Raw genomic sequence first — 18,473 nt, 5'->3', positions numbered from 1 at the left:
GAGTGGAGAACAAGTTAAAATACTTTTTTTGCAACAAAAAATACTATTTTCAAACAAAAATGGTATAAAAATATTAATCAAATGTGATTGTGTTCTTCTAAATTTATTTGTGTAACAGTGCATAATTGGTCTATGCACGATAGAAGTAGAACTTCTAGAAAGTTCGCGCGAGATGATGCTGAACACACGGTGGAAAGGTCATTTTAAACCTGTGAGAAGTGGTCCGACGTTCTTTTATAAAAAGAAAATTTACGAGATTTATTTTCAGTACCGATGTGAATAATTTACTGCTAAAAACACAAAATTCTTTTTTACATGAGCAAACCTTACACTTAAAATAAATGAAAAACAGTTGGATTCGTCATATACATGTACATGTATCACGTAAGTCGTTGAACATTTATTTCTCGGACACGATTTGTGGGGAGACCGTCAAACAGCATGGATAATGGCGGCCCAGAGAAAACAGAACAACTGCTGCTACATCATGGATAATGGCGGCCCAGAGAAAACAGAACAACTGCTGCTACATATGCCATCAAATATTGTCTAGTAAACAAAGACTTAATTCTCATCTAAAAGCTTGTCATGATATATGTAAGTAAATTGAACTGTTTGCAGAAAACGAAAATTTTTATTTTGGTTGTAAATGGTTGGAATGAATCCACGGTCCTACTAAACAGAGCACGATAGAGAACTCTAGAGTACGCTAGTAATATTTTATAATTTAATGCAATTAAACTTCGTTTTGTATGTTTTTCTACTTTAATTAAACATATTGAATATATATTTTAAGAAAAAATTGTATGTTTTCTTTATTTTAGGAGTTATTTCAATTTTTGATTTCAGGATACGGTTGATCGTTTGATCCCGATCTAATTTAACTTGAACATGTTAAAATGTCTCAATGTGAATGTGCAAAATATTTACACATGCAATTAATTTCATATTTGATAAAATTTAGATGTAAGTCTTTAGTAAGAAAGTCTGAAACAAAATAATAATCGAGATTGGGGTATTAGCTATTGGTATACCGTATAACTTAATGCGTTCAATTACGGATGTTATTTTCTTGTCAAAATACCGCTAAAAACAAAAATATTTGAAACAAATATTGCAATATAAGTTTATAATAATGTTAAATCAAGTTGTACAAACAAAAATAAAGAATTTAATTGCATTAGATAACATAATTTTTCTAGCGTACTCTAAAGTACTCTATCGTACTCTAGCGTACTCTGTTTAGTAGTACCCATGAATCCACGTCCAAATAATGTAAACAGACCCAAATTTTGGCATTCATTAGTTTTTCTGAAACCCGGATTGATCCCAAGGAAGTTTAGGAACTTGAAAGGGATCAATCCTCTAATAAATGGGCCTACACAAAAGGTTGTCACCAAAAGCTAATTCTTTTAAAGTATCTTCAAGTGGATTTACAATATTTGAAACTGAAATAAAAATTTGCATATTTTGTACGATATTAATTTGTCGTTCAGGATTAATATGTTCTACGGTGCGACCGTTGGGGCGAGCGCAATTACCTTTACACAGCTTTATTTTATTTCTAAAGGAATCGGGATCAAGATTCCGAACTTTTCGGAAGTCTCCAACAAAATCGGAAATACCTGAGCTTTTAAGTGACGAAAGTATGACGTCAAATAAAGAGTTCTGTTGACTTAGAACACAACCGATAGTTTTGTGGCATGGAGATATTGCATTAAATCGTTTATGATTTTTTATCAAGTAAGTTGTTGCTATGTTTTAGCCACCATGTTGCTATGCACCGCAAAGGATTATTGGGAGTTTGGAATTTTTTCACGCGGTGAGATAAAAATTTCTTGTAACAATGTGCAGATTTCAACCCGAATTTCCTCCGTTCGTACATGTAAGTCTATTGAGCTCGCTACGCGAGCGGCGCTTTGCGCCGCCTCGCTGCGCTCGCTATAATTTATTCCAAAAAGCTGTTATTATTGATACTTATATAAGACCTGAGTATTATAATCACAAGCTACAAGAGGATACATCATACAATTGTTACTAATGGTCATGGTCATGTAAAGAAAGTACTTGTAAAACAATGATATAAGCAGAGAGCAGATAGTCGGCGACTATCGTAACAACACTAGTATATAATCAAACATTTCATAATGAAACTTTTTTTTAAGAAGTGTAATATCATTGATCATGTTATGGATCAGATAAATATACTTAAGGATTTTATATTAACTTTAAAGCCATATATGGCGTATGTACAATGAATATTATTGGACTAAAATTATAAAAACTTATTATTTGTATCATTACTTTATATAAAGATGGAACTTTTCCGTAAATTACAAAATCTAAATCAAATGCGTTAAAAAGATATCTCAATTTAATTTGAATTCTCAAAAATTTTCTCCGACTTGGAAAGAAATGCAAAAGATTTAAATAACACTTTACAGAGAATATAAAATCGTATTATTAGTTGAAACGAGGTGTTTTCCATGTTCAGAATTGTAGGAAAAGCTTTAATTTAAATGTATCAACTATATTTCTTTACTTAATTTTGTATTTTTCATAAATATATTTTTTTGATCAGTTACGCCATATATGGCTTTAATACTTTTCTATTGTTTCTTTAAATTAGGTGGATATGAAGAAAAGAGGTACAAGCTTTATAACACTGATGCATCTATTCCCGTTCCGCGTAGTACACAGTACAGACAAAGAAAAAATGATGGACAGAATGCCACACATCATCAAATTCAAGCATCAACTTCAAGCAATGGTACTATTGAAATAACATTCATTGATTACAATGAAGCGCATTGAAGTGGTAAAATTTCCGTTCGAATGGAACATTTTGAGCTATCTTTAGAACATTTATTGTCATCTTATGACTCACCCATTTGTTTAGAAATGGAAAAAGCAGTCAATTTGTTTTTTTGAATACCTGAAGAATAGGTTTTTAGCTCACCTGAGCTGAAAGCTCAAGTGAGCTTTTCTGATCACCCGGCGTCCGTCGTCCGTCCGTCCGTCCGTCCGTCCGTCTGTAAACTTTTCACATTTTCAACTTCTTCTCAAGAACCACTGGGCCAATTTTAACCTAACTTGGTACAAAGCATCCTTAGGTGAAGGGGAATTTAAATTGTTAAAATCAAGGGCCAAGACCCCTTCCAAGGGGAGATAATCAAGAAAATACGAAAATAGGGTGGGGTCATTAAAAAATCTTCTTCTCAAGAACCACAGGGCCAGAAAAGCTGAAACTTATGTGGGAGCATCCTGGGGTAGTGTAGATAATAAATTGTTAAAATCATGACCCCCGGGGGTAGGGCGGGGCCACAATAGGGAATCCAAGTTTTACATAGAAATATATAGAACAAATCTTTAAAAATCTTCTTCTCAAGAACCACTGGGCCAGGAAAGCTGAAACTTATGTGGAAGCATCCTTGGGTAGTGTAAATATTAAATTGTAAAAATCATGACCCCCGGGGGTAGGGCGGGGCCACAATAGGGAATCCAAGTTTTACATAGAAATATACAGAACAAATATTTAAAAATCTTCTTCTCAAGAACCACTGGGCCAGGAAAGCTGAAACTTATGTGGAAGCATCCTTGGGTAGTGTAGATATTAAATTGTAAAAATCATGACCCCCAGGTGTAGGGCGGGGCCACAATAGGGAATCCAAGTTTTACATAGAAATATATAGAACAAATCTTTAAAAATCTTCTTCTCAGGAACCACTGGGCCAGGAAAGCTGAAACTTATGTGGAAGCATCCTTGGGTAGTGTAGATATTAAAATGTAAAAATCATGACCCCCGGGGGTAGGGCGGGGCCACAATAGGGAATCCAAGTTTTACATAGAAATATATAGAACAAATCTTTGAAAATCTTCTTCTCAAGAACCACTTGGCCAGGAAAGCTGAAACTTATGTGGAAGCATCCTTGGGTAGTGTAGATATTAAATTGTAAAAATCATGACCCCCAGGTGTAGGGCGGGGCCACAATAGGGAATCCAAGTTTTACATAGAAATATATAGAACAAATCTTTAAAAATCTTCTTCTCAGGAACCACTGGGCCAGGAAAGCTGAAACTTATGTGGAAGCATCCTTGGGTAGTGTAGATATTAAATTGTAAAAATCATGACCCCCGGGGGTAGGGCGGGGCCACAATAGGGAATCCAAGTTTTACATAGAAATATACAGAACAAATCTTTGAAAATCTTCTTCTCAAGAACCACTTGGCCAGGAAAGCTGAAACTTATGTGGAAGCATCCTTGGGTAGTGTAGATATTAAATTGTTAAAATTATGACCCCCGAGGTTAGGGCGGGGCCACAATAGGGAATCCAAGTTTTACATAGAAATATATAGAATAAATCTTTGAAAATCTTCTTCTCAAGAACGTTTGGGCCAGGAAAGCTGAAACTTATGTGGGAGCATCCTTTGGTAGTGTAAATATTAAATTGTTAAAATGATGACCCCCAGGGGTAGGGCGGGGCCACAATAGGGAATCCAAGTTTAACCTAGAAATATATAGAATAAATCTTTAAAAAACTTCTTCTCAAGAACCTCTGGGCCAGGAAAGCTGAAACTTATGTGGGAGCATCCTTAGGTAGTGTAGATATTAAATTGTTAAAATCATGACCCCCGGGGGTAGGGCAGGGCCACAATAGGGAATCCAAATTTTACATAGAAATATACAGAACAAATCTTTTAAAAATCTTCTTCTCAAGAACCACTTGGCCAGGAAAGCTGAAACTTAAGTGGAAGCATCCTTGGGTAGTGTAGATATTAGATTGTAAAAATCATGACCCCCGGGGGTAGGGCGGGGCCACAATAGGGAATCCAAGTTTTACATAGAAATATATAGAACAAATCTTTACAAATCTTCTTCTCAAGAACCACTGGGTCAGGAAAGCTGAAACTTATGTGGAAGCATCCTTGGGTAGTGTAGATATTAAATTGTTAAAATTATGACCCCCGAGGTTAGGGCGGGGCCACAATAGGGAATCCAAGTTTTACATAGAAATATATAGAATAAATCTTTGAAAATCTTCTTCTCAAGAACGTTTGGGCCAGGAAAGCTGAAACTTATGTGGGAGCATCCTTTGGTAGTGTAAATATTAAATTGTTAAAATGATGACCCCCAGGGGTAGGGCGGGGCCACAATAGGGAATCCAAGTTTTACATAGAGATTTATTGAACAAATCTTTTAAAATCTTCCTTTCAAGAACCACTAGGCCAGGAAAGCTGAAACTTATGTGGAAGCATCCTTGAGTAGTGTAGATATTAAATTGTTAAAATCATGACCCTCGGGCGTAGGGCGGGGCCACAATGGGGAATCCAAGTTTTATATAGAAATATATATAGAACAAATCTTTTAAAAAGATCTGCATCACCCAAGTTACTCAGGTGAGCGATGTGGCCCATGGGCCTCTTGTTCATAAATATAATAGCCAATGAAATTGACGGTCTAAATAATACCGAGTAAACACAAGCGAAACATGTGTTGTGGTAACCTCAATAGGCATGATAGTTCAAAAATATGTACGTATATTCATAGCAATTGGTGTTTTACAGAAGCAAAGAGTCTCTTACTCTCTCTTCTAATTTTTTAAAGCTCCATTTCTTATTGATTGTCACGAAAATCAGGGTGTCTTAAAACATTACGACGAATATTTCTTTCTCGTTTCTAAAAATATGGGCATGGCATTATATTGTAATTGATATTCAAAACATGACTCCGAACGTTTCATTCAGACGGAAAATTCTACCACTACAATGCGCTTCATTGTAATAAGAAAACAATATATTGTTAAGTCAGAATCTTGGGGGGGGGGGGGGGGATAGCGAATTTTTAGATATCTTTGCTTACAATTGTCAACATGTTCAACATTTGAAAGGAACTCCAAATGTACTTTACTATTCTAGAGTTTCTTTTTTTTTGTAATTGGTAATTCGATCAGGAAAACTGACAAATAATCACGGCAAATTTACCTTCAAAATTGTTAAAAAGTTCAAATGTATTGACCAGAATTTTCTCTGCTGTATTTACTTTTATCATGTATGATGAAAGCATTATGTAACGAATGAGAGATTTTTAAAAAAAAAAGTATGTGCATGTATTCTTTTATAATTATAACGAAAAGTGATTCAGTTGCGAATTTGACCATGAAAATTATCACAAAATTTTTAGTGCTTTGCGTAAACTCTGCACCACAGTAACATTTCAAACGATTTAGAACCATGACAAATGCCAACTATTAAGGTAATTTTATATAAAAGAAAAATATGGAGAGTACTGTTTATGTACTTTAAAAAGCAGACTTCATAATTTAGCAGCTTTGGCATAGACAACAATGGGCTAATTCATGAATACAGCTAAGAAATCATTTACATATTCAATACACTTAATAGACATGTATAGCGCTAATTTATGATTACGCCAACAGTTCCTTAGTTACTCAGTTATTTCGCTAAATTTTAAATACGCCAAATTATGTACACAGACAGTTATTTAGTTAGGATCATCGTAAATGGTTCAGAAGAATCTCTTCACAAGTGATGTTTTTTTTTATATACAGTATCTCTGGTTGCTATTGATGGTGAAGACAACATTGATGGTGATGACAACATTGATGGTGATGACAACATTGATGGTGATGACAACATTGATGATGATGACAACATTGATGGTGATGACAACATTGAAGTTGATGACAACATTGAAGTTGATGACAACATTGAAGTTGATGACAACATTGAAGTTGACAAAATTGATGGTGATGAATATGCCGAAGCTGATGTTAACATTGATGAAAACAGCAACAGTGATGATGAAAGTGAATATGATTCTAGTAGTTTTGAGGAGTGTGCCTATGATAGTTTTGATGATTCAGATGGTAACGATGAAGAGAAAGATGAAGAGGCTTCTAATCAGAAATGCAACATTTTGAAAAAGAGTCTTATACCACCACATTTCACTGAAAAACATGAAAAGAGCATGGCACTTCTCTCTTACCTGATGAAACATCACGTGAGTGGTCAATCAACATCAGACTTGATGGATTTATTTAACATTTTAAATATCAGTGAAACAAAGGACACTTCCGTGGAAAAAATCAAGGAAACTATTGGTGCATGTGATGTTTCAATCATTGATTACTGTGAAAAGTGTTTTACACTTTTTCCAGAGGATAAAAAATTATATAAATGCATACACGATGGATGCGACGGACTTCGATATAAAGGTAGTTCAAATAAACAACAAAACATGGAAAAAAAGTGTTTCTTTGCCTGTCTGTCAATTGATAAGCAAATTAAAGACATATTACAACAGGATGGAATATGGTCTTGCATAAAGAACTACAAAAAACAGACTGCCAAAACAGATGCAGTGACAGATATTCTAAATGGAAGATTGTATAGAACATTTTCAGATCAAGGAGAAAGATTGTTTGAGACAGAAAATTTGAGCCTTATTTTCAACACTGATGGAGTGCCACTTTATAGATCATCTGGAGTGAGTATATGGCCTGTTTACCTCGTTCTTAATGAACTTCCCCCTATTATGAGGTTTTCCAGACAAAATATTATTCTTTGGGGAGTCTGGCAAGGAAAAGGAAAACCACATTTTCAAACCTACCTCCAGCCATTTATACAGCAGCTCATTTCCTTAAAAACAAAAGGGATTCAGGTTACAATCGATGAGACTATTTTGGATGTGAAAGTTTTTCTTTTAGCTGGCAGTTTAGATTTACAGGCTAAAGCTGCTGTAGCCCACATGACACAGCACAATGGACAATTTGGATGTATATCTTGCGAGGAACCTGGTGTTGTAGTGTCCCAAGGTAAAGGTCATTGCAGAGCCTTTCCATTTAGGGAGATTCCACCTGTATTGAGGTCAAGCACAGGTAAGCCTTATGTCAAAATTTTTATAATCATAAAAATTTTAATATACTTAGTAAAGCCATTTGAGAGTTGTTTTCTGACCATGCAGAATTGGCATTCAATAAACATAAGGCTAAATAAAATTGAAACTCTGGTTCTCATACCCGCGTGCATCCGTTTTGAGGTAGCCGCATTGCTAATTTTATCGTATTTTTGATAAAATAAAAAGTATTACCGAGACCAATCTGGAAAAAAAATTTCCGTCCTCATTTTTTTTTTTTGTAGTTTAGTAATCAAATATCACTTACAGTAGCCATTTGCAATGAGATTTTGGCTACTTCGTTTGAAAATACATTCAAGGACATTACCTACAATGTTCACACGCTGATAAACAATGGATAAAGCAGAAATTTTTATCAGACATGGAAAGTATATCTGTGATTATGAAAAATTATCTTTATGTTGAAGAAAATTGGAAAATTAAAATTAAAAAAATACCTCCCTCATCTACTTTATTGCCAATAAAATGATAAATAAAATTCCGCCATCCCGCATCTGTTTTGGAGAAAATTGGCCTGAGAACCAGAGAATTAAATTTAGATAGCCTAAAATTTATAAGGCTTTTATAAATAAGTGCAACTAAAATTTACAATGAGTTTTAAAAGCATGTCAAGAATTCTTAAAAGAAATTGATATATTTTGAAGGATTGCTGGACAATGGGATTGAGGCCATGGAATCAACCAACAAAAATGAGAGAGCTAAAGGAATTAAAGGAATAAAGGGGGTCTCAGCCTTGCATGGATTAGACTACTTTGATATAGTCAATGGACTCGTTCCCGACTATATGCATGGAGCACTCTTGGGTGTGACAAAGAAGATGTTGCAATTGCTATTCACATCAAAGTACTCAAAGGAACCATTTTATATTGGTGACCATATAACTACAATTGACAAGTACCTCACAGGAATGCAACCAACAGATAATATTTCCAGATTGCCTCGTAAGCTTGACAATAACATTTCACATCTAAAAGCTTCAGAACTCGAAACTTGGTTATTATTTTATTCTTTGCCATGTATAATAGAGTTCATGTCATCAGCATACATTGATCATTTGGCATTTTTAGTAGAAGGTATTTACTTGTTGTTAGGGGATAACATTACCAGGCATGATTTGCAACGTGCTAGACAATGTTTGCACGAGTTTTATCACACGTTTGCGACTTTGTATGGTGAAAGTAACTGTTCATTGAATGTTCATAATGTCGGAATGCATCTTGCAGATTATGTATCAAACCTTGGCCCTTTGTGGTGTTGGTCCTGTTTCCCATTTGAAGATCTTAATGGCGCTCTACTTGAATCTGTTCATGGAACAGGCAATGTCTGTTTGCAGATTCTGTGGACAGTACAAGCCAATAAGAGATTGTCAGTGGATAGTCAGTTTATATCAGATTCGCAAAGGAAAGAATATGTCCGCAGAATGTTGAGTTCTGGAAGGCCAGTGAAAATTAAGTCTATAGCAAAGAACTGTAAAATCGCTGGACATTTGCACCCTGAAACTGTTGACAACGAAACAGCTTCAAAACTCAAACTTGCACTTGGCATTTCACCAGACAGTGACTTAGGGGATCTTTACAAATCTTTTAGAGTAGTTGTAGGCAATAATTGTGTCATTTACAGTGAAAACTATACTCGAATGAGTAAGCGCATAGGATATGTTGTTCTTACATGTATGCCAGATTTAAAACTTGCTATGGTGAGTCATTTTTTACTGCATGCATCAAGTAAGTTATGCTTTGCTGTAGTTAGGAAGTTAGAGTTGAATGATGGGCACAATTCATTGCTCCATCCCTCTGTATCACATATGATGAAGATAAGGCCTTTTGAAGAACAATCTGAAGAAAAGTACATTCTACCCACTGACAAAATTCTAGAAAAATTGCTTCTTTTGCAAGGAAACAAAAATCATGTTTGTCTTGCAAGACTGCCAAATTTATATGGTCAATGCTTTTGAAATTACCATACCATTTGTTAAGTTTTGGCATTTTGAAATTACCATACCATTCGTTAAGTTTTGGCATTTTGAGATGCCCCCTCTAGTAACAAGATGGTAGAATTTTGTGTTTCTTACATATATTGTATGATAAAGTATAACTCATCAAATATTTTAGTATATTTACATTAGCTGTGTTTTCCTAGTAAGCTTACTGTGGAATTGATTTGAAAAACATTTTCGTGTATACTCACGCGTAGAAATATACACGGAGAAACGTGCGTTAACGTGACGTCACAATGAGAATGCAGCGATGTTAGTAAAATGCAATAATATAGGACAGCGAGATATTCGAATATTGATTATTTTTTGGATGCCTCCAAACAAGTAAAATGTAAATATAATGAATGTTTTTCAGTTTAGTGTGAATTATTGGTTTGTGAATAACACAGACTTGCACGTAGGCATATTTTTCATAAAGCGCTAGCTTCAAAACTCAAACTTGCACTTGGCATTTCACCAGACAGTGACTTAGGGGATCTTTACAAATCTTTTAGAGTAGTTGTAGGCAATAATTGTGTCGTTTACAGTGAAAACTATACTCGAATGAGTAAGCGCATAGGATTTGTTGTTCTTACATGTATGCCAGATTTAAAACTTGCTATGGTGAGTCATTTTTTACATCAGGATGATTTGATGCTGTTTTTCATATTTTTCATAAAGCGCTAGCTTCAAAACTCAAACTTGCACTTGGCATTTCACCAGACAGTGACTTAGGGGATCTTTACAAATCTTTTAGAGTAGTTGTAGGCAATAATTGTGTCATTTACAGTGAAAACTATACTCGAATGAGTAAGCGCATAGGATTTGTTGTTCTTACATGTATGCCAGATTTAAAACTTGCTATGGTGAGTCATTTTTTACATCAGGATGATTTGATGCTGTTTTTAAATTTGACTAAGATTATTTACAAATTCTTGAAAATTGTAAGGACTGAAGGAAGAAATTTTCTGTACCATCTTTTTTATTATCATGTATGTGGTGAATTTTTAATGTGCTTATATGTATTGAATGCACCGTTGAAATCATTTTTATGACACCATTTAGTCTGTAATAAAATTTATTAAGTATATACATACATATTTTGTTGTTTTACTTATTGTAATTTTTTTAAGTCCTGGTTTTTCATCAAAGTCCTAGGATATGGGAATTTTGTTAAAATATATAATTCCTGGCTCTCAATCAAATGTCCTGACAAGAGCTGGGTTTGAATAATGTAACTTGAAAGTCCTGGGGAATCCCAGGAAGTCCTCATCTCATATGTCAGGATTTCCCAGGATTTCTCAGTCTCAGGAATTCCTTAAATCTTGATGTCAGGATATCACAAGAATTCTTGGGATGTCTTGGGAATTCCTGAGATGTACTTCTAAGTTAGGAATATTTTCTGCAAGGGTACAGAGTCAGCATTTAGAGTTACAGAGTCAGTTTTTAGAGCTACATAGACATGATTTAGAGATACAGAGTCAGTATTTAGAGCCAGAGACATGATTAAGAGTTACAGAGTCAGGATTTGTAGTAACAGAGTCAGGATTTAGAGCTACAGAGACAGAATTTAGACTCACAGAGACAGGATTAAGACCTACAGAGTCAGTATTTAGAGTTACAGAGAGATGATGTAGAGCTACAGAGTCGTATTTAGAGTTACAATGACATGATTTAGAGTTACAGAGTCAGTATTTAGAGGTACAGAGATATGATCAAGAGTTACAGAGTCAGAATTTAGAGTTGCAGAGTCAGTCTAGAACTACAAAGACAAGATTTAGAGTAACCAAGGTAGTATCTAGAGCTACAGACTCAGGATTTACAGTTACAGAGACATGATTTAAAGCTACAAAGACATGATTTAATAAGAGTTACAGAGTTAGTATTTAGAGTTTCAGAGACATGATTTAGAGTTTCAAAGTCAGTATTTAAGTTACAGAGTCAGTATTTAGAGATGAAGAGTCAGTATTTAGAGCTACAAAGACATGATTTAGAGGTACAGAGTTAGTTTTTAGCTCTACAAAGTTAGTATTTAGAGTTTAGAGTCGGTATTCTACAGAGACAGAATTAAGAGTCAGGAGTTTTATCTACAGAGACAGGATTTAGAGTCAGGAGTTTTATCTACAGAGACAGGATTTAGAGTCAGGAGTTTTATCAACAGAGACAGGATTTAGAGTCAGGAGTTTTATCTACAGAGACAGGATTTAGAGTCAGGAGTTTTATCTACTGAGACAGGATTTAGAGACAGGAGATTTATCTACTGAGACAGGATTTAGAGTCAGGAGTTTTATCTACAGAGACAGGATTTAGAGTCAGGAATTTTATCTACAGAGACAGGATTTAGAATCAGGTGTTATATCTACATAGACAGGATTTGGAGTCCGGAGTTTTATCTACTAAGACAGGATTTAGAGTCCGGAGTTTTATTTAGAGACATGATATAGAATCAGGAGTTTTATCTACTGAGACAGGATTTAGAGTCAGGAGTTTTATCTACAGAGACAGGATTTAGAGTCAGGAGTTTTATCTACAGAGACAGGATTTAGAGTCAGGAGTTTTATCTACAGAGACAGGATTTAGAGTCAGGAGTTTTATCTACAGAGACAGGATTTAGAGTCAGGAGATTTATCTACAGAGACAGGATTTAGAGTCAGGAGTTTTATCTACAGAGACAGGATTTAGAGTCAGGAGTTTTATCTACAGAGACAGGATTTAGAATCAGGTGTTATATCTACATAGACAGGATTTGGAGTCCGGAGTTTTATCTACTAAGACAGGATTAAGAGTCCGGAGTTTTATCTACTAAGACAGGATTTAGAGTCAGGAGTTTTATCTACAGAGACAGGATTTAGATTCAGGAGTTTTATTTAGAGACTTGATATAGAATCAGGAGTTTTATCTCCAGAGATATTATATAGAGTGTTAATAGTATTCAGAGCTAGACTTAATGTTTAGAGTTCCAGAGTTAGTGTTTAGAGCTACAGAGTCATTATTAAGAGTTACAGAGGCATGATGTAGAGTTACAGACTCAGGATTTAGAGTTACAGAGTTGGTAATAATAGCTCTGGAGTCAGTATGTAGAGTTACAGAGACATGATGTAGATTTACAGACTCAGGATTAGAGTTACAGAGTCAGTATTTAGAGGTACAGAGTTATGATTTAGATATAGAGCTACAGAGTCAGTATTTAGAGTTACAGAGACATGATGTAGAGCTACAGAGTCAGTATAAATAGTTATAGAGACATGATTTAGAGTTATAGAGTCAGTATTTAGAGTTACAGAGTCAGTAGTTAGAGTTATAGAGTCAGTATTTAGAGTTATAGAGTCAGTATTTAGAGTTATAGAGTCAGTATTTAGAGTTACAGAGTCAGTATTTAGAGCTACAGAGTCAGGATTTAGAGTTACAGAGACATGATTTAGAGTTTTAGAGTCAGAATGTAAAGCTACAGAGTCAATGTTTAGAGTAACAGAGTCAGTATTTAGAGTTACAGAGACAGGATGTAGAGTTACAGAGATATGATTTAGAGTTACAGAGACAGGATGTAGAGTTACAGAGTTAGCATTTAGTGTTACAGAGTCAGTTTTTAGAGCCAGAGACATGATTAAGAGTTACAGAGTCAGGAGTCAGGATTTAGAGCTACAGAGACAGAATTTAGACTCACAGAGACAGGATTAAGACCTACAGAGTCAGTATTTAGAGTTACAGAGAGAAGATGTAGAGCTACAGAGTCGTATTTAGAGTAACAATGACATGATTTGGAGTTTCAGGGTCAGTATTTAGAATTACAGAGATATGATTTAGAGTTACAGAGTCAGTATTTAGAGTTGCAGCGTCAGTTAAGAGCTACAAAAACAGGATTTAGAGTAACACAGGTAGTATCTAGAGCTACAGAGTTATGATTGAGAGCTACAGACTCAGGATTTACAGTTACAGAGACATGATTTAGAGCTACAAAAACATGATTTAATTAGAGTTACAGAGTCAGTATTTAGAGCTACAGAGACAAGATTAAGAGCTACAGAGTTAGTATTTAGAGTTACAGACACATGCATTAAAGTTACAATGTCAGTATTTAAGTTACGGAGTCAGTATTTAGAGATGAAGAGTCAGTATTTAGAGCTACAAAGACATGATTTACAGCTACAGAGTTAGTATTTAGAGCTACAGAGTTAATATTTAGAGCTACAAAGTTAGTATTTAGAGTTATAGAGTCAGTATTTATCTACAGAGACAGGATTAAGAGTCAGGAGATTTATCTACAGAGACAGGATTTAGAGTCAGGAGTTTTATCTACAGAGACAGGATTTAGAGTCAGGAGTTTTATCTGCAGAGACAGGATTTAGAGTCAGGAGATTTATCTACAGAGACAGGATTTAGAGTCAGGAGATTTATCTACAGAGACAGGATTTAGAGTCAGGAGTTTTATCTACAGAGACAGGATTTAGAGTCAGGAGATTTATCTACAGAGACAGGATTTAGAGTCAGGAGATTTATCTACAGAGACAGGATTTAGAGTCAGGAGATTTATCTACAGAGACAGGATTTTGAGTCTAGAGATTTATCTACAGAGACAGGATTTAGAGTCAGGAGTTTTATCTACAGAGACAGGATTAAGAACTACAGAGTTTCATCTACAGAGACAGGATTAAGAAATAGGGAGTTTTATCTACAGAGACAGGATTTAGAGTCAGGAGATTTATCTACAGAGACAGGATTTAGAGTCAGGAGTTTATCTACAGAGACAGGATTTAGAGTCAAGAGTTTTATGTACAGAGACAGGATTTAGAGTCTGGAGTTTTATCTATAGAGACAGGATTTAGAGTCAGGAGTTTTATCTACATAGACAGGATTTAAAGTCAAGAGTTTTTAATCTACAGAGACAGGATTTAGAGTCAGGAGTTTTATCTACTGAGACAGGATTTAGAGTCAGGAGTTTTATCTACAGAGACAGGATTAAGAGTCAGGAGTTTTATCTACAGAGACAGGATTCAGAGTCAAGAGTTTTTTTCTAATGAGATAGGACTAAAAGTATGGAGATTTCACACCTTGATTGGATTTTGGGCTATTGGAACAGGACATAGTGGGAGAGAGAACTCCGTGAGTTGTTTGTTGTTGGGACTAACCAAAGGTATGTCTGTCTAAAGACTGGTAAGGGACACCACTTTGTAAGAAGACTGTATTTGAAATAAGGAGAGGAATTTTAAAGTTGTGATTCGGCCAGAACTTATAGGAAAGCTGTATCCCAGGAGAAAATTTTGACTGCTGCACCACCAACAAATAATATTGGGCAGGATGACCGCTGAATGCTGTTATGGAGAAAAAGAGCCCAAAGAAGACGCTGTCGTCGTCTGCTAGGCGACCTGATGAGCTCTTACAGAGCGAAACAGTGTTCCATAAAATATCTACATTTGCATATGTTTCTTTTATATAACTCTATGTAAGCAATGTGTGTCTATCACTGTATAAATATAGGCTCCTAACACCATAAGCATTAGACAAATTATATCTCAGTGAGTTTTTATCGTGTCGACATGCTTAATCAATTGAATAAACTTGTGCCACTAAGAATTGAAAAATAAAACATTGCAATAATATAAGTTAGAGATACATGTAATACGTGTAATCACGCAGAAATGTGTCACAAATGTAAATTTATATAAGTAATTCATTAAGCTTTATGACATTTTATCTCATGACCAACCAACCAACATTTATATCCAGATAGATGTTAAGAAATGATACTGTGAAATCACTTATTCCGGGAAGGGGATGGGGTGGGGAGGGGGGAGGTTTGATTTACGAATTTATGACCACCACCAAATCTAAAATTTAATATACATTTCTACTAAAATTGAAAATTTGACCCCATGTAAATATGTGATTTTACAGTACCTTATTTCATTAATGTTAAAATGCAATAAAATAAAGAACACATTAATTTATAAAATTTTTATTTCACATGAATCTACTATTGGTCAATAATAGGTGTTATTGATCAATGTATAATTTTTAAATTAAATTTAATACAGTCCAAATAACATTCAGTAAAAAGAAGCTAAACCAGAGAACATTTGTTTGCCCCTTAAGGTAGAAAGAAGAGCATGTGTAAATCTAAAGGAGGATGTGGGGAGCCGGAAACATCTAAGAGGGGCGGGCAGGACTTTAGGGAGTTATGCTATAAAAGTTCATTGTAAAAGTTATTTAGATTCTTCAGATATTGCTCAGAAATGAAAGTTTTACACACAAACAGAATGTAAATATTTATTACCTAGACCTTGACCTTTTGACCTCAAAATCAATAAGGTCTTCTTTAGGTCTTGGGAATTTGGGATGTAAAATTTTATTGTGAAAACTTAAAATCTGTTTGAGATATCGCATGGAATTGAAAGTGTTACAGACAGACGGTCAGACAGAATGGACCCAAATTAATTTCCCCCACTTTCAGTGAAAGCCAAGGGGGCGGGGGAAGAAAAATTGGAATTGTTTTCTGTTTATATGCCTCATCAGACAAACAAAATAACATTCTTAAAATGTTTAATATTCCAGAGTTATTCCCCTTGTCACAGCATTTCATCAAAATGTATGTTTGAAAATAGTCAGTCATGTATAATTTAGATATAATATTCTCTTAAAACATAATTTGAATCATTTTACACAATTTATAATAATTAATATGTGAATTATAAATCCACCCATTAATTTCAAAAGATATTTAAATTGATCTATAGGTCAAATTAAAAAAAAATGTACAAGTTCTTGGAACCAAACTTTTGGAACTTGAATGGATATATTGGCACCTAATCAGTGTACATTTGTATACACTATTGAAAAGAGACAATGTGATGACTGTCATTTTCTTTCATTTTCAACTGGAATGTTATAATATTAGGTATACAATACAAATTTGGCCCCAGAGTAATAAGAAGGACAATTCAATTTTATGCTTATTAAATACAGTTTTTAAAAAAAATTCACCACTGACTGTTTATCATTTTCTAGTCAACTATCTGTACTATGGTCACTTAAGGAATCACTGTCTAGTTAGTGTAGTATGGCCAGGACATCAACGATAGTGGGAAACATGGGATAATTTGCATAAGGGGCGAATGAAATAAAATTGTAGATTTAGACTTTAGAAATGTAGACTAATGGATTTAAGTTACACAAGGACTCCCATGTTGATTTCAACAGTCCTCGCCCACTGATGTCAAACACAAAGGCAGCTGCACGAGATTTACATGCATGTTTGGCTTCCTTAGCGTCACACACAGAGACAGATGCGCATGAGATTTGCATGCATATTAGGCCTTATTAGCTCCTGAAATATGGACCTGCCTAATTTACATTCTGGCAGAATAATCAAGAAATAAACTCTTCCAACTTTCAAAAAGTTATCACAGAGAAAAAAATTCGAAATGGAAATATATATATTTTAAAGCTGAACACGACTCATAAATTAAGGCATAATGCCATTGTCGATTTTACTATCCATGGATAATATCAACACCAGGGTATACTCTTTGCATTTATTACATGCCTTATTGTCAAGGGTATCGGTGTGGAATGGCGACCTCTGTTCCTCCTGGTTATCTTGCATTACCTTTGTTTAACATTTTATTGCAATTACATATAATTGTGTTTGTTTGTATACTGCACTGACCTGTACAACTGTTTGTAAGTCTCTTTGGTTTTTACTCTCCTGCATTAGAAAAAGTACACAGTTAAAGATATTTTCTGTTGCTTGGAATACTGTATAGCATGTACCAGTGACAATTGATTACACTGAAGAGTGACTAAGTGAGCTGCTTTATATAAAGGGGTCCTCAGATATATAGGGAGGCCTATCGAATATGGCGGACATATTCCTTTAACCACTCCCATCTTCTTGGGTGGCTCATACCTCACACACTAACCTCGGACGTCATAGGTGTTCTACCATCTTGCTGAGTCAGGCATGTGATCTTATTTGAATTTCATTCAAGTGTTATACTTTTGTGGTACCCCTAACACTTATATTGTTCTTGCTTTCAAAGATGGTTGTAATTAAAAGTTGTATACAGTGTACAATGAAGAACCAATAACAAATGGACCGTCGACCAGACTGTTCTTAGGAATTAATGTGACTGCTCCGCATTGCCCGATATCGAGACTACGTACTGTCGGGTGATCAAGTTTTTCAGCCGACGATAGAGGAAAATTTGGTCGTTCAACCATTGGCTTAAATGTGACCTAGGTATTACACTTCGATTTCGTTAAGACATATCTGAAGAAGTTAAGGAGTGAAATACATGTATAAAATGAATGACATGCAGTTTCTGGTGGAAAAATGAATTGAACTGCATGATGTGTATTGGCCTCCACCTATCACATCCAAGGTTTGAAGCGAGTATAGCCGAGTCAGCCAAGGATTTTCAATTGTTCTTTTACTAATCATGTTTAGCTTTGAGGAATGCATCTTAATATTGGTGATCAGGGTCTTGTTCATCATGAAAAAAATTTTAAAATCATTTTTCTGATATAGTGTAGCTCCACCCTACATTATGATTTTGAACAATTTAG

At 34.9% G+C, this 18,473-nt stretch overlaps 1 protein-coding gene across 2 annotated transcripts; it reads left to right on the top strand.

Annotated features, from left to right (window-relative positions):
- Positions 1–338: 338 nt before the first annotated feature.
- Positions 339–11,318, top strand: LOC134240078 (uncharacterized). 2 transcript variants are annotated; one of them, XM_062722185.1, is made up of 5 exons: positions 339–597; positions 2,630–2,770; positions 6,570–7,898; positions 8,581–8,877; positions 9,160–11,318. In XM_062722185.1, the coding sequence occupies exons 1-5, from the start codon at positions 495–497 to the stop codon at positions 9,888–9,890; spliced, it is 2,601 nt and encodes an 866-aa protein (XP_062578169.1). In that variant the 5' UTR covers positions 339–494; the 3' UTR covers positions 9,891–11,318. The 2 variants fall into 2 exon arrangements, with proteins under 2 accessions (XP_062578169.1, XP_062578168.1); XM_062722184.1 differs by having other exon boundaries at positions 8,581–11,318.
- Positions 11,319–18,473: the final 7,155 nt, after the last annotated feature.

This window comes from Saccostrea cucullata, unplaced genomic scaffold (genome assembly GCF_032062105.1).
Source record: "Saccostrea cucullata isolate Sc308-1 unplaced genomic scaffold, CSIRO_AGI_Scuc_v1 ctg1049, whole genome shotgun sequence".
Classification (NCBI taxonomy): domain Eukaryota; kingdom Metazoa; phylum Mollusca; class Bivalvia; order Ostreida; family Ostreidae; genus Saccostrea; species Saccostrea cuccullata.
This window is presented reverse-complemented; position numbering and strand designations above follow the sequence as displayed.

Excerpts from the sequence above, each read along its gene's own strand:
- LOC134240078 (XM_062722184.1), top strand. The coding sequence starts at position 495 with ATGGCGGCCCAGAGAAAACAGAACAACTGCTGCTACATATGCCATCAA. Across the intron at positions 2,771-6,569 it reads AGCATCAACTTCAAGCAATG|TATCTCTGGTTGCTATTGAT; the intron begins GTACTATTGAAA and ends TTTTATATACAG. Across the intron at positions 7,899-8,580 it reads TGTATTGAGGTCAAGCACAG|GATTGCTGGACAATGGGATT; the intron begins GTAAGCCTTATG and ends TATATTTTGAAG.